At 36.7% G+C, this 15783-nt stretch overlaps 1 protein-coding gene across 3 annotated transcripts; it reads left to right on the forward strand.

Annotated features, from left to right (window-relative positions):
* Window positions 1-866: 866 nt before the first annotated feature.
* On the forward strand, window positions 867-15466 carry LOC132645517 (golgin candidate 4). Of its 3 annotated transcripts, none has more exons than XM_060362534.1 (15): window positions 867-1264; window positions 2729-2827; window positions 4704-4796; window positions 6259-6390; window positions 7257-7344; window positions 7429-7493; window positions 8229-8396; window positions 8523-8606; window positions 8729-8875; window positions 9549-9845; window positions 9976-10041; window positions 12317-12519; window positions 13738-13792; window positions 14216-14392; window positions 15047-15466. In XM_060362534.1, the coding sequence occupies exons 1-15, from the start codon at window positions 1058-1060 to the stop codon at window positions 15368-15370; spliced, it is 2205 nt and encodes a 734-aa protein (XP_060218517.1). In that variant the 5' UTR covers window positions 867-1057; the 3' UTR covers window positions 15371-15466. The 3 variants fall into 3 exon arrangements, with proteins under 3 accessions (XP_060218517.1, XP_060218515.1, XP_060218516.1); XM_060362532.1 differs by having other exon boundaries at window positions 868-1264; window positions 7206-7344; XM_060362533.1 differs by having other exon boundaries at window positions 868-1264; window positions 7206-7344; window positions 8732-8875.
* The last annotated feature ends 317 nt before the right edge of the window (window positions 15467-15783 follow it).

The raw sequence follows: 15783 nt of genomic DNA on the forward strand, positions 1-15783 counted from the left end.
GGCGTAGATCTATAGGGCGTACGCCCTAGAATTCGGGGCGTAAGTCCTAGGCGCAAAAGTGTAAGCCCCGGGTGTAAAGGTTTACGCCCTAGGCGTTAAATTTGATTTTTGCTATAAATTATGATTTTCATTATTGGTATAATGATATTTATACTTTATGACTTATGTTATCATGTTTTCATGCTATAGTGATTTTTCCTAAAATATATAAATAAAAAAAGCAACTCTCATAGAATATAAAACTGCCATAAATAGTTTTTTTAGATGATAATGCCTTAAATTGGTATGATAGAGATTTCATAGCACTAGTTCCTTGTCCCTTTTTGCCCTTCTCCTTCTTTGGATATACAAAGAAAAGTCAGTCCAAGAATTAATTAAGGTCGGGAAGGACTAATAGATTTGGAGATTGATGATGAAGTGAATAAAGGTTTCATTTTAAAGATAATCTAGGCTTTTATCATTTTGTGTGTTGTTATCTTTCTCAAATAAGTAATATTTATAATCATTTTTTTTATGTTATTGGTGATTTATTTGAATTTATTTGCCGAATTTTAATGAAAACTCTACTTTTGCTTAATTTTTAGTAATAAAATTGAATATACACGAGACATATGCCTCGTAGATCCATGAGACATACGTCCTGTATCTCGGGGCTTACGCCTCGTCCCGTACTGTGTAAAACAACTCGCCTTGCGCCCCCGCTTCTTAAAACGCTAGCAGGTGCCGGATATCGGGATTTTTTTTTTTTTTTTTAAAACAACAAAAACCAATGGAAAAAAAAAAAGGAAAAAGAAAAACCCTGTGGGCTTGCATCTGAGCCGTAATTAATTAAAAGCACGTTGTTTTTGTTTTAATGATAACGAAATAAAAACAACTTGAGTGTAATTTCTTTCTTGTTTTCCAGATCTACCATATAAACCCCCAAAATAAATGTAAAAATTGACCACATGCACATTTTGATCTCCCACTAAATTTGTAACAGAAGGATCTTGTCCTACTCCTAAATCTTATATCATTCAGATAATTGTCCTAGAAGACAAATTTGTGCATTTGAAAGATGTGGAGTATCGAGAATTTAAAGCAGAATCTCAATAGGATCGCTCTTGAAATTCACGAAGATGATGAAGACGATGATGAACAGCTCTCGATTGGTGATCGCTCAGATAGTAATTCACTATCTGATCGGAGAATTTCTAGAAACTTCGCTCATTCCAAGTCACCGACATATCATTCCCCAATTGCCAATGGTTTCGACAATCCTGAGGTATTTTAGGGAATCTATAATTACTTGAGTGTTAGAATGAGATGGACCTAATTAGACAGCAATTGATTAATTAGAGATTGAGTGTCAGGTTGATGTATATTATGCTGTCTTTGCTAATTCTGCAAAATGCTTCACTTTATTAGTTAGATAAAAAGGAATATGTATCCGTTTTCTTTTCTGGTTTTTGTCTGATAAACCAGAAATTTGTTGTTTCAAACTTGTTAATTCTGTGAATACTAGACTTGGTTCGCCAGCTAGGATTTGAACTTATGGCACGCGTCTACCGCACATTCCACCCTGTATTACCTGGAAAGGATCCACTTTGTAATTTCAAATCGGAGAATTAAGTTGGGTTTAGTTATTTACAGATTGTGTAAAGTTGGTGAGTTTGGTTATATTGGCTGAGACTCTGTCTGTGTGAGCTTCACAAACCAATAACCATAGCTAGTGCATAGATAGGATGAAGGCGGAGAGTTGGGGTAGTATAAAAATAGTCTAACTGAATTATTTTTAGGATGTCTTTACGTAGGCAAGTGCCACCTGAATAACGCGAAATGGCCATAGAGGATTCATACAGTTGAGTTTAACTAATCTGGGATTGAGCGGTAGTTGATGATTGATAATTATGTGTGCATGAAAGAGCATTGGGAGTTCCATAGATGTGTGTATTGCACTAAAAATATGCTCTCATTACATTTTCATGCTGTGTTGATTATTTTTATGTTAGTTATATGAAAGAAGATATATATATGTTGGTTGAAGTGGATTCATTGGCAAGGGTAATGTCTTGGAGGCTGAATAAGGCTCCACATAACGAGATTCTCTTATCATGTAAGTCCTGTTATGGTTATGTTATTGGGTTGCAATTATTGGATAATTAAAATAAATTATTGGTTAAAAACAATCAATTTAATTAGAGTTTATATTAGCTCTGAAGCTGGATTGTTTTATCACCAGTGATTCTAATATTGATGCGTTAATGTGGAACAATGCATACAAAATGTTACAATGATTAAAAACAATCTATTTCATCGGAGCAGTAGTCTTATATTAGCTCTAAAGCTGGATTGTTTTGTCACTCCTAAAACTGGTTTAGTATAAAATATTGATGAGCTAGGTTAAATAATCAGAGAACTGATTGTGCTGTCTTAAGTTGCAATTTAGTTTATATGTCCTAGCAGTTATCTTTAAATGCTATTTCGTCAGAATTCTTCTTAGTTTTTGATAACCTTTTCTTTCGACGTCATTATTAGTTAATGCAATAGATTGACATTTTACTCTAGGCGAGAAAGGACAGGGGCTTAAACAAATAAAATTATGTTAAAAAGATAACCTTGCTTGGAGTCTAGTTTTGTTGTGGCAGAATTCGATTTATCGGGCCCTATGGTTGTTTAAAATTCCTTTGTCCTTTTCCATAAGGTAGCACATAATTAATGTGGCATGTTTTATTTGTTTTTGTTGCAGATAGAGAAATACAAAATTGAAATTAAGAGACTTAAAGAATCTGAGGCTGAAATCAAGGCATTATCTGTTAATTATGCTGCTTTATTGAAAGAAAAAGAGGTAAAGCTTTTTTTTTCTTCCGCTTGACATGATATCTTATATAGTAGTTGGGTAAGTTTCAGTGGCATGCTTATGACTTCAAATTGTTGTTGTTAAATCTTCCTTACTTGAATTTGATGGCCCAAGACGGCCCTTTGGACCCATTTTGGAACACTGCTGAAGGGCCCAATGTAATGCAACAGCTTCTTTAGAAAAGAAAATAATCGTGATACTGTTGCATGCTTAGAAACAATGACCCCATATACTGTGGTGACTATTTTTGATATTTGAGTTTTGACTAAATTCATCCTTATTGTTTCACTCCAACTTTAACTACATCCATAAAAAAAATTCTTAATAGAAACATCCTTTAAATTTTCCAAAAGTGATCAAAACCATCCTTATGTTAAGCTTTCCATCCACTTCTAACGGAGCTTGTTGTTTTTCACATGCTACTCTTTTTCTTTGTCCCTTCTTCCCACAAGCCTTCTTTCATTCATTCCTTCCTTCCTTCTTGAATAAACATCTGATTTCTTGCTAAAACACTGGTGAAGTACTCCTTCTTGACCAAACCTTAAAAAAAAAAAAAAATCTCTTTGCAAATACATAGAATCACAGACAAATTTTACAATGTAGCTTAAACCATATTGAAAATTTGCATTCCACTATGTAAAAATTATTGGGAAAATAGGGGTTTTGACTGATCATGATGAAAAATTTGAGAAACGAGGAAGATAGCAAAAAGAAAAAGCACATGATAGAAAGAATAAATGTGAAAGAGCTCACCGCATAAAAAGATGAGAGATGAAGATTCTTTGGAAGAATGAAGGATCCATTGAAGGCAGGTCCTTTATCTTTGAGGCATTGGATCTTATCCTGGACATTTGTGAGGAAGGTTAGCAATATCTGATGCACATGAAAGAATTATGCGTTAGCTGCAGAATCTAGAAAGATTAGGAATTCTCTATTTATTTCATGTCAAAATCCAAATACATTCGATAGGCATTTCGATCAAAAGAATAATAGCTTTCTTTTCTCAAAAAAAAGTGTATCCTCCTGGAAACCAAGACACCAAGTTTCTTGTAGAGTTGCATGGATGGAGTCCTTGCAGGATCTGCATGAAGTGATACGTGATGGACATTTCATTGCTGCCTTCAGCAATACCAGCCTAATCCCCTGGGATTCTCTTTCACTTCTAATTTAGTGATTTAAGCAACGGATGTTACATGACATAACCAGCACTATATCCACCCACTTGGGAGTAGAGCAACGCACTGTTCTTCTTTCTGAGTTCGTCATTAAAGGATTGAGCCAGGACTTCATGTGTAGGGAAAGTCTTAGCTCTCTTCTCAATATTTCAACTTATCTTAGCCCAGTTTGGTGAGTTTCTATGGATTTCAACTATCTATCGCATTGCCATTTCTTGGCTTTCCTATTCCTCTCACTGGAGGAGACCTTGGGATGGCTATTTCTGGTGTTCATTTGAAGAAAGAATGAAGAGCCTGTCTGGAGAAGAGAAAGCAACAAGAAGTTACGTGACAAACAATAGGCTTTATTTGAAGTGGATGAAAAGTTTAACTGGTGATGTTTTTGGTCAGTTTTGAAAAATTTAAGGATGTCTTTATAATACATGAGATATTATAAGGATGTAGTTAAGTGAACCAATAGGCAATAGGGATAGTTTTGTTAAAAAGATACCTTTGATGTTCCATAAAACAAATGATTTGAACTTTGTAATTGTGATACTTGATATTTTCTCCAAAAAGTAGAAAAAGAAGAAGTGTGCTACGTGATGTGTGCAAAATCACGATTTTCAATTGTTTGGCGACACTTGCTCCATGCCTTTTGCTGCACAATTGCCATTATGCTCTTATAACTTGAAAAGTCACTTCTGCAGGATCAAGTTTCAAGGTTAAATGAAGAAAATAGTTCATTAAAGCAAAGTCTACAATCAAGTTCTCCTCTGGGTGCATCTAGAAACATGCAGAAGGTAGTTATTCCATAAATAAAACTTTTTTCTTTTACTGGTATTTCGAAAATAAAGCTTTTCTTTTTTAATAATTATTTCTGCTGCTTATCTGTTTAATGATTTTCTGGATATCCATCCAGATGATGGATTCTAAGTGATTGTCTATTTATAGCTAGTTGTTGAATATTGAGTGATTTCTTTCCATCTGTCCTAGCCTTGGAAGACAGCGTTACTTGGTACCTGTTGCTGGTGGGAGGGGGTAGGTATCCTGTGGAATTAGTCGAGGTGCGCGCAAGCTGGCCCGGACACCACACTTAAAAAAAAAAAATAACTAGTTGCTGTCTTGCTGAAAAAATTACCTTTTATTCTGGAGACAACGATATTGAATGGCCTGAGATAATTGCCTTCTCTATATCGTTAGAGTTACTTATCTCCTCTAGCTGACCAAAAATATCCTCTATATTAAAAAGTCACCTGATGTTTACTTACTAAGGATTCTAAGGAAGTAAAATGCACCATTTTGAGAATGGTGCTAGTGCCAATTATGAGGTGTAACGGTGGATTATATTTTTAATACATGTAGTCAGCACCAAGATTTACACATGGTGTTCGCTGACCAAGAGAAAGCATATGACAGAGCTTGGTTATATCATGGTGTTCGTTGACCTGGAGACAACGATATTGAATGGCCTGAGATAATTGCCTTCTCTATATCCTTAGAGTTACTTATCTCCTCTAGCTGACCAAAAATATCCTCTATATTAAAAGGTCACCTGATGTTTACTTACTAAGGATTCTAAGGAAGTAAAATGCACCATTTTGAGAATGGTGCTAGTGCCAATTATGAGGTGTAACGGTGCATTATATTTTTAATACATGTAGTCAGCACCAAGATTTACACATGGTGTTCGTTGACCTAGAGAAAGCATATGATAGAGCTTGGTTATCTGGTGGGTATCAGAGAAGAAAGATATCCATATTAAAAAATATAAATGGCATAAATGATCCTTATTAAAAAAAAAAGGCATAAAGGATGTATATGAAGTAGCCATAACTAGTGTGAGAAAAGTAGCAGGCAATATAAAGGAGTTCCCATAACGTGAGTTTACATCAGGGATCAATGAGCCCTTACTTGTTCGCCCTAGTTATGGATGAAGGGGCTACTTGATTCACCTTATATTACCAACATTTTAGTTGAAGGGGCTATTTGAGTAGAAAATTATTAAGGGAATAGACAATAATTACAAAATATTTTAAAGGAATTTCAAATCTTTTGCCCTATATGCACTTAATAATCTATTTCTGTATTAGTTTATGGAGAGCCATGCTAATCTATTAAGCTGTCTCCTTTCCCCCTGTTCTCCTTTTAGGTCTTAATGTTGCGTGACAGAACTATTCTGCTTTCAATTACTGTTCAATTTCACAGATATAAGCTTCAACTCACTGTATTAGGTCGTGGCTAATGTTATCTGGTTTTGTTTAGGGGAGCAGTGATCAATCTCCAAACCGCCAAAGCAAAGCTATAGTTAACCGTTCCTTTGGGAGCCGAACAAACAATGGGTTTTCTCCGAAGCAGGATGGACTAAGCAATGGAACCACTTTTGGCAATGAAAAGGTAAATAGCCTACATTCGTCTCTCCCCCCTTATGATGAGCTACTGTTTAGGTCTCCCTTTCATGTGGGCGTTTAGAATAATGTCCATTGTCGCCCCCAGGGCTTTGATCTAGCGGCAAGAGTTGCAACTTGCAACATGTAATGTGTTGGTTAGGCCCACGTCACATGTTCGAAACCTACCTCAAACAAAAAAAAATTGGTATTAAGTGGAGAAGGATAGAGGGTTGGGTCCATTATCCACCGAGTTTTGAACCGCGTGTCACTTGCCGTCAGTGATTTCTTAGTTATTAAAAAAAAAAAAAAAAGTCCACTGTAAACAATAAAAAAAAAAAATCTCCACTGTTATAATAGGAAGAACTCATCGCTTTGCACAACAACCGTATTGTGCTATTTTAGTGGGACAAAAGTGCCTCATACTGTAGAGATTTTCTGAAGGAGATATTTGCATTCTTTATGCTTGTTGGATATTAGTAGCCAAAATTTATGATCTGCTTTTACACTAATATTCATGTTCGCGAGAGGGTTAAATACGGATCCTATATGTTCCACTTAACATCAGGTAGTGCATATTGCTATGCATATCTTATAAGCTTAGCAAATTACACTAATATATTTGATTGGGCATAAAGATAGCAGTTTACTAGATTCAATGTCCTTTGCTTGTCCCTACCTCAGGCACTAGTGCTAAATAAAAGAGGTTTTGGAAATATAATGAGTCACTTGACCTCGTTTTTTTTCCTAGTTCCTTTTTTGTCCCTCGTTACCAGATTCTATCTTTGATTAACAAACTTCACAGAAATTTGTTAATGCTTCTAGGAGCTTGCAGACTTGCTGGAAGAGAAAAATAAATCTTTGTCAGCCATGCAGGCATCTCATGAGCTGCAGATAAAACAATTTGAAATGGAGCTTGATAAAGAACGCACCGAGCTGGCAAATATGAAAATTAGGTTACAAGGTATTTAAATTTTTGTGAATATTGCCGTTATAATTTTCAAGCGGTTCAATTGATTATGCTGTCTGAAACCACTTTCATTCTTAGAGGAGCAGAAGCTGAGCTCGACAGTCCAACAAGAGCTGAACTCTTTAAAAGCGGACAAGGATAAAGTGAGTACCTTTTGCTTTTTACGTATTGATGCATATGTGGCCTTCTGACATCCAATGGTCATAATTTGATGGAATAATATATTCCAGTCTTCAGCTCGGAAGTTTCCCTCTTTCATTAAGTTTTATATTTTACTGTTGCTTTTTTCATTTGATTTCCATTTAATCTGATCTGATCTCGTTGGAGCATATCAGGTGTCTTCACTAGTATTTTGGTTAGCTTGGCTTTTGAGTTGTTTATCAGCGTCACTGTATTTGGTAATACAGCTTACCATTTTGAGATGATCCTACATCTCCATCTTGTGATCAATCTATCAGAGACAATTAAAATTGGTCACCTTGACAAATATGTTTTGGGGTCTTGGATACACATGTGTATGTATATCTTCATGAAAGATTTAGTGTGTTTAAGTTATGTAACTGGAGGCTATTTATCAAAGAGAAACTTATGTAACTGGAGGTTGGCTATGTACTTCGGCATCTACTATACACCAATATCTTTTGTCATCTTTGTATCTTCACTTACTGCATAACAAACGTCTTGGTAGTTCACAATATATTTTCATGCATGTCGGCATGAGCAAGCGCGTGTGTCCCAATTTTCTTGCTTCCCTTAACATTATTGTACTCTTTGCTAAGCTGTGCTGGTTTTTGACTTGTCTTTTCTGCATGCCTTACTGAATCCAGCTTCCGCTCTGGTATTGATATAATTTCCTTTTCTCTGTAATTGCATCTCAGATGGCTGTGGAGATGACAACAATTCGTACTGAGCTGTCTCATAAAGTATCTGAATTAAAGCAGTTGCAATCGGACCTTCATGAAAGAAATAACGGAGAATCAAATGAAGCAAGAGATGGTTTGAGAAGAGTGATAGAAACACTGCAAAAAGAAAACAGTGATCTTAAGGTTAGTGTTGTGGCATTTACATATTTTGCTTCCATTTATTTTCAAGTGCTTTTTATAGTTTCTTCATCATCAATATAAAAGCGGCAAATCTTGATTTTGGACATGCCTTGACATTCTCTCTTGCAGAATGAGAAAGATAAGTTAGAAGCTTCATTGAAAGCAACTGGTGTTTCTTCAGCCGATAGAAGTAGCATCAATAGTATAAGTGAGGTGAGTTTGTTTCGTAACCTTTTGGAATCTCTTTCAACTTTTTGGTATAAACTGTCTTCAGCACTTTTCTGTCTAATTTATTTTTAATTATAAGTATTGTCTAATCTACTATTTTGTTTTAGAAGGTGCATCCTATGGAGGTATTTCCTGAAAAGGAAGAAATGAAGAGGTCTTTACAAAATTTGGAGAATGAATTGAAGGAAACTCGCCGGGGAAGGGACAAAGCACAGCAAGAACTGAAACGTCTTAAGCAGCATTTACTCGAGAAGGTTAATAGCATATGATGAGTATACCTTTTTTGAGCTTCTAGAGGGGGAACTGGGAGGGTTTTTTTAGTTGACATTTTCTATATACAGTACTTATAATCAATAGCAGTTGCAGAGTTGGCTTTTCTTGTTGGACTCTAGATTGATTGTTGATGTCAGATAATTTTTTGTTCTAATCCTATTTACATCTATGATTGTGCTGTTAAAGGATATTAATGTGGATAGAGTAGGAACTTTTGTCCATATTACTGTTTGACTCTTCTGACCACGATGGACTTTCTTTCTTGTTTTTTTTTCCCCTGATAAGTTTTTTCCTCGTCTGGTCTAGTGACGTCCATGTTAGGTTTCATCATAGTGTACATGTTTCTTGGTTTTCTTCACCACATTGAAGAATGGCTTTTTATCAACTGGAAAATAACTAGTTATCTATTATCATCATGTCTCATAACGATTTAATTTGCATTGATTATCTGCATTTGTGGATGATGATTTAATCCCCTAGTTAATTTAGTTTGGAGTACTGCAAGTTAACATCCAATGTGATGCCATTTCTTAATTACTGGACGTTGTATTGTCTTAATTCTATCTTTTCACTTTAAAATATATGTGGGTGAAATTAACATAAGCCTTCTGTGGGTAAAGTACAAGATAGTCATTCATGCTGCTGTGCTTGCAGGAAATGGAAGAATCCGAAAAGATGGATGAGGACAGCAAGATTATTGAAGAACTACGTCAAAATAATGAATATCAGCGAGCTCAAATATTGCAGTTGGAGAAAGCTCTTAAGCAAGCTATTGCAAGTCAAGAAGATGTCAAAACCCTTAATTATAATGAATTAAGGAAGTCGAAGGATACAATTGATGAGCTAAATAAAAAATTAACCAACTGTTTGAACACAATGGAAGCCCAAAATGTTGAAGTCCTTAACCTACAAACTGCTCTTGGCCAATACTACGCCGAGATGGAAGCCAAGGTCTCTATTTTTACCTCTTCTCTGGGGCTTTGTATAGTCTATTATGCTGCAAAACAAACAGATAATTCTCAAACTAATTTATCTTTCTAATTTATGCATTACTTTCGCATCTACAATTTGATATGTCCAGGAAAGGCTTGGAGAAGAATTGGCGATGGCAAAGGAGGAATCACATAAACTTTCAGCGCTTCTGAAGGTATAATCCATTGTGTTCCTAGAACAGAGTAAATTATTATTTCTGAATACATCTATTTGAATGGAAAGATTGGTTATAGGGATCGTTCTAAACCAAGTCTTATAGAAAAAATATTGTCTCTGCATATAAGTTAACTCAGATCTTCATGTAGTGTTCATATACAATGACTAAACATGGATTGAATATGGTATTTTATTTTGAAAACTAGAAGAGAATTCAAGATAGCTTTTCCTATTTTTGGAAGATTTTCTTTAGCAAATATCTGTTTATGCATTAAAAGCTTTTTTAAAAAAATAATAATTCAGAGATACAACAACACACCAAGGCTGCCATAGAAAAGGGAAGTACACACTAGGTGAGACTACAGGCGTACAGTACATCAAGCCAAGTTTCCACACACTGGAGGGTTGGCAAAAATTGATTTGAAAAAATTAGAAGTTATGGTTCTGCTAATAGGATTCTCCACCCCTTCCTTCCCTCCATATAGTCCAGATCCATAAAGAACCAGATTTTCCTCTGGTTTTTTTATTATGCTGGATCTTCAGATTTGGCTGAAGAAGGGGAGCCTTGGCGTGACTGGTAAAGTTGCTGCCATGTGACCAGGAGGTCACGGGTTCGAGCCGTGGAAACAGCTTCTTGCAGAAATGCAGGGTAAGGCTGCGTACAATAGACCTTTGTGGTCCGGCCCTTCCCGGGACCCCGCGCATAGCGGGAGTCTAGTGCACCGGGCTGCCCTTCAGATTTGGCTGATAAATAATATAGCTGGAGTAACCCTATAGACCCACAAAAGAAGATAAAGCGTCACAGGTCCAAAGCAAATCTTTCAGTGCTACAGTAGATGATTTATTCACACGTTGAATCACTGATAAAAATTTCGTGTTTTCCGCAATTTATCAATAGAAGAAGCCACATTGAGCTCTGTAAACCTGGTTGAAATGCCACTTCTTTTGGAACCGTAGAGCAATATACTTCCAATGATCATCAGTACTAGCTTTGTAGCTGATACTGTGGTAATCAGACTTCACAAAAAACTAAAAAGCGCCTCCTCTACTCCAGAAGATTCTGTCATCAATACTTGCTGAATGGTGACATTACAACTTTGTGAAAGAATTCATTCACCTGCTCCATACCCCAATCAGGTGGTTTGAAATCAATGCATCAAACAATACCAGTATGGTTTCGAGTGAGAACATCTGCTTCAGTGCTTTACTTTTGTATGTGAATGCTGTAAAGAGCGGGAAAGACATCTATAAAAGCTTTGTCACAGCAATAAACATCTAGCTAAAGCGAATTTGCTGGTGAAAATTAGATCTTATTTTCATGTATGACCTGCACAAAAAACTCCATAAGCTGAAGAATTGGACTAGTGAGAACCAATCATAGTCATCACTGCCTTTTTGATGACAGTAAGCTTCATCAACAAATGAGCAGGCTCAACAGCAAAATTGCCAAATCCATTCTCCCTTTAAACCACTGTTAAAGAATATGAAATCGTTGTTGCTAAAACAACCTAAAAGAATTGAGCTGCCCCATTTTCCCCATCAGATCAGATGGTACTTCTTTGTCCCTCGATGCCATCCCAATGAGGGTTCCCAATTATTATTGTTATTTTTTTGATAACTGTCGCGTCTCGGCTTAGCTTGAATGAACCTTGATTAATTACACGGGTACTTATTACCTTCCCCCAGCCCAAGTGCCGGGTCTGTCCACCAAGGCTTGGACAAATGGGAAGAAATCGCCTAGTGTTGTTTGCTTTCACTGGGATTAGACGGTTCCCAATTATTTCCACTGGCACATGAAATGGAGAGAAATAGTAGGCAGATCAGTTAGAGACTGAAGTTTCAGTCAAGGTTACCTTATCTTAGACAAATTTGTTATTCTTCCTAGCAAGTTTCGAGTTGACTTCTCTGAAGATAGAGGCCTGTACCTTCGTACTCTTGAACTTGGAATGCAAAACAGTGAGATATTGAGAAAGTAGTTATGGAACTTGTCGACTAAGGCAGTCAGTAAGTGTGGACATTGGTAATGTGCTTTATCAAACATCTGATATAACACGAATTAAAACTTAAAACGGATATCTTTTAGCTTATATATTTCATAACTTCCTATAGTTCATAGGTATACTAAGTCCAGCAGAAAAGGCATAGAAGCTTTTGTAATTTGTGCATCGTTAGAGCTCATTTGGGAGCATATGATCATTTTCATGACTTGATTTAATCTTCTGGCTCACATTTTCTATTATTCTCTTTCTAAACATGATTTATGCTTCCATTAGGATGCTTGCAATGAGTCAGATACATTCAAGAAGGAGAAGGAAGAGGTGTTGGTGAAACTTTCAGACATGGAAAGAAGAATTTCTGAAGGGAAGGGCCGTATAAATAAGCTTGAGCAAGACAATGAAAAGCTACGGCGAGCTCTTGAACAGAGTATGACCAGGCTGAATAGGATGTCACTGGATTCTGATAATTATGTCGACAGGTGAGACTTGGTCAAACTATGGAAGGTTGGATTTATTATCTCGTCTAACATTTGTCTCATGAGTCTAACATCAAAATCTATCAGCTATGAAAGCTAAAAGCCGTGTGAGATCAGTGTCAATTTCTTTTTGCCTGTTCTAATATGTGCTGCTACAGTAAAGGTGGAGATGAATAAAATAATACTCTTAGGGGTCGTTTGGTTTGAACACAAGTTATGATGGGATTAATTATGTTGGGATAAGTTATACTGGGATTATTTATGTTGGGATTAGTTATCCTTTTGGGTTGAGCTCGTCGCACGGGGCTTGCCTAGTGCGGGTTACTTCTTCTGTGTGGTTTGCGAGCTATTGCACAGGAGCTGGGTTTACCCTGTGCGCACCCGAAGGGTAGCGGCTGCGGGTTCCCATGTCATAAAAAAAAAAAAAAGTTGTTTGTTTACAAAAAAACCCTCCACCTTATGTAGTAGGAAAAGGGTTTTGAGAACCTCAAGGCTATTTTAGTCAATTTTACTGTTTTATCCTGGGATAAGTTATCTTATCCCAGGATTACTATTCCATAATCCTACCCAATCCTACCCTCTGATGGGTATAAGTTATCCCAACATTATTTTTAATCCTGGGATAACTTATCCCATGATTAGTAACCAAACAAAGAATAAGGTGGTACTAAATTTTTATCCCATCACTATTTTTGCTTATCCATCATACCAAACCATCCCTTACTGGTATATAGCATGTCTGATAACCATGTATTAGACCTGTTTCAATAATCACCTTGTCTACGAAGATCATGCCTCTACTTTGAGAATATTGTAATAAAAGATTTTCCACTTTTATGTAGTTTGGTATGTGGTAACCCTGTAACCATTAAACCTTTTATTTAGTAATTTATGAAATTATAGCGCTGCAATTTTATGAAGTCACATTGATTTTTCATGTGTTGGCTCGTGAAACAATATGTAGATTTTAGGTTCCTCATTAAGTTTTTTGGCATTCCTCCCATGAACAGTCTGGTTGAACCTTAGATGCTAAATCATACTGTTTCTATCCATCGGCAAAGCAAACAGGCTCTCTCGGTCCATGTTTAGGTCCTTATCCTACGCCATCATCTCTCCCCTACTCACTCCCTACTCAGTCAGTATTAAATTACAGTTGTTGTAACATTGTTTAAAACCTTACAATGGTTTGAAATATTTAAACCTCAATTGCGTGATATACAGGCGGATTGTGATCAAATTACTGGTGACTTACTTCCAAAGGAATCACAGCAAAGAGGTATGAATCATTTCTTTACTAGTACGATATGGGGAGGGCTTGGGTGAATACTTAACCCATCGCATCTATTCATGCTAGTTATCGGCAAGTTATTTGTTAGACTTTGTATGTTCAAAAAATCTCACCAGGTCACAAAACAAAGAATGAAGAAGACAAATTGACCAGAAAACTCATTTTTCATCCTAGAGATTCCATCTAGCCTTGGTAACACTATTTTACTGACCCTGAAATCATTTGAAGTTTTCACTTTAGGTGACATAAACAAAGAAGATTTGAAACATTTATGCATATAATGGGAGGACCTTGAGAGACTTAATTATGAGGAAACACATCTGGGCCCTAGTGGGAAAATTGTTGGATAAATAGGAGGGGGGGAAGTTTTCCGTTTGATGCATGTATTTATATCTCTCCATCTTTTTCTAGGTTTTGGATCTTATGGTCCGTATGCTAGGATTCTCTGATGAAGACAAGCAGAGGATAGGCATGGCTCAGCAAGGATCTGGAAAAGGGGTCGTCCGGGGTGTCTTGGGTCTCCCTGGCCGACTAGTAGGTGGCATCTTGGGTGGAAGTTCAGCACCTTCTAGTACGGCATCAGATCAGGTAAATTTCATATAAATTCCTGTTCACTTATCATATTGCTTTCTTTTACTTTATGACTGGGCCTGTCAAGTGGAGATTGTCACCTAGAAAAGCCATCTAATAGAAATGACATTGGCCCGTTACTTTTCTTCGGCTCTAGATTTTACTCGTTCTTTCAATTTATCAACTTCCAGAAAATGGCATATCTGCCATTTGTTTTACTTCTCCATTTGAATTAGTGGACAGAAGTTAGTTGGACCCGCATTTTACGTTTAACCATCTTGTTGATGGAATTGTAAATAGAACATGTCTTTCTACTTGCTGTAGTAGAAGGCTGTAAGTCAACTTTTGATGTACTACCATTAGTGTGCATTCTTTGTTTTTCCCCTGAAGTCCAGCTTCAGGTCATCTTCATGCTATTTGACCTTTTCTTATTTTATATTATTTTTCATTGTGTTCTAATGTTTTTGCGCATGCGTTTTGAATATTTTACTGTTTGCGGAAGAAAGGGGGAGGGGGTCCGTATTGATTTGCTGGCATACAGGATTCAAATATATCATCAAATGAGCTTGTTTAGTTTCTATGGATATGTTCTTGCTTACTACTTTTCTAATAAGCAATAAATATCATATAGGTTCATAATTTGTCTTTTGTTGCTTCTGGACTGTCATGCAGTCCTTTGCAGATCTCTGGGTTGATTTTCTTCTTAAAGAGAACGAAAGAGAGAAAGGTGAGGCCGCTGAAGATGGCAATGGAAATACAGGAGATCAAATCAAGAGTGCAGATGCAACCCCGGCAGAACATAGGTCAAATAATGCTGGTGGTTCCTTTGTTTCCTCGAGACCACAACCCTCTCCCAAACATAACCTGCCCCCTTTGGCACCAAACTCACGGCAAGTTATTCTGCCGCCTGAGCAATCTGATACCGAGTTCTCAACAGTACCTCTTACCCCATCATTGGAAACCAATTATCAGATTTCCAGACTACCTAGATACTGACAGCATTGTTGTAACTAATAGGAGGTATATAGTTTGCTTCTCTTGTAATGTTGTATTGCAATTCTTTTGTTCAATCAATTCTTTTTGGAATATGAACCTTACTCCGTATTTGTTTGATGTCATCTTTATCCTTATTGGTGAAACCGCCCACACACCAAAGAAAAGTAAGAAAGAGAGACCAACGGAGCTTTTCACATTCTGACTAAATATTTTCATGACCAAAATGTCGCTCCATATTGCTCGCTTTTAACTTCGGCCGGTTCTTTATTATGGATGCTGTTGGATAAGCTGATGGCTGTTCTGAAGGAGGAGCAGACCCATCCTGTTTTGTTGTTATTTCTGGGCGGATAGTCGTATTCTAACTACAGAACAATTTGAATGGTTCCAACACTTTCTAACGCCACTCCAGAGAT

The sequence above is a fragment of the Lycium barbarum genome, chromosome 6 (genome assembly GCF_019175385.1).
Source record: "Lycium barbarum isolate Lr01 chromosome 6, ASM1917538v2, whole genome shotgun sequence".
Lineage (NCBI taxonomy): Eukaryota > Viridiplantae > Streptophyta > Magnoliopsida > Solanales > Solanaceae > Lycium > Lycium barbarum.

What these genes read in the sequence shown, in the direction of transcription:
- LOC132645517 (XM_060362532.1), top strand. Translation starts at nt 1,058, where the DNA reads ATGTGGAGTATCGAGAATTTAAAGCAGAATCTCAATAGGATCGCTCTT. An exon ending in CATCTAGAAACATGCAGAAG is followed by an intron (nt 4,797 to 6,258) that starts GTAGTTATTCCA and finishes GGTTTTGTTTAG; the next exon opens with GGGAGCAGTGATCAATCTCC. An exon ending in ACGCCGAGATGGAAGCCAAG is followed by an intron (nt 9,846 to 9,975) that starts GTCTCTATTTTT and finishes TGATATGTCCAG; the next exon opens with GAAAGGCTTGGAGAAGAATT.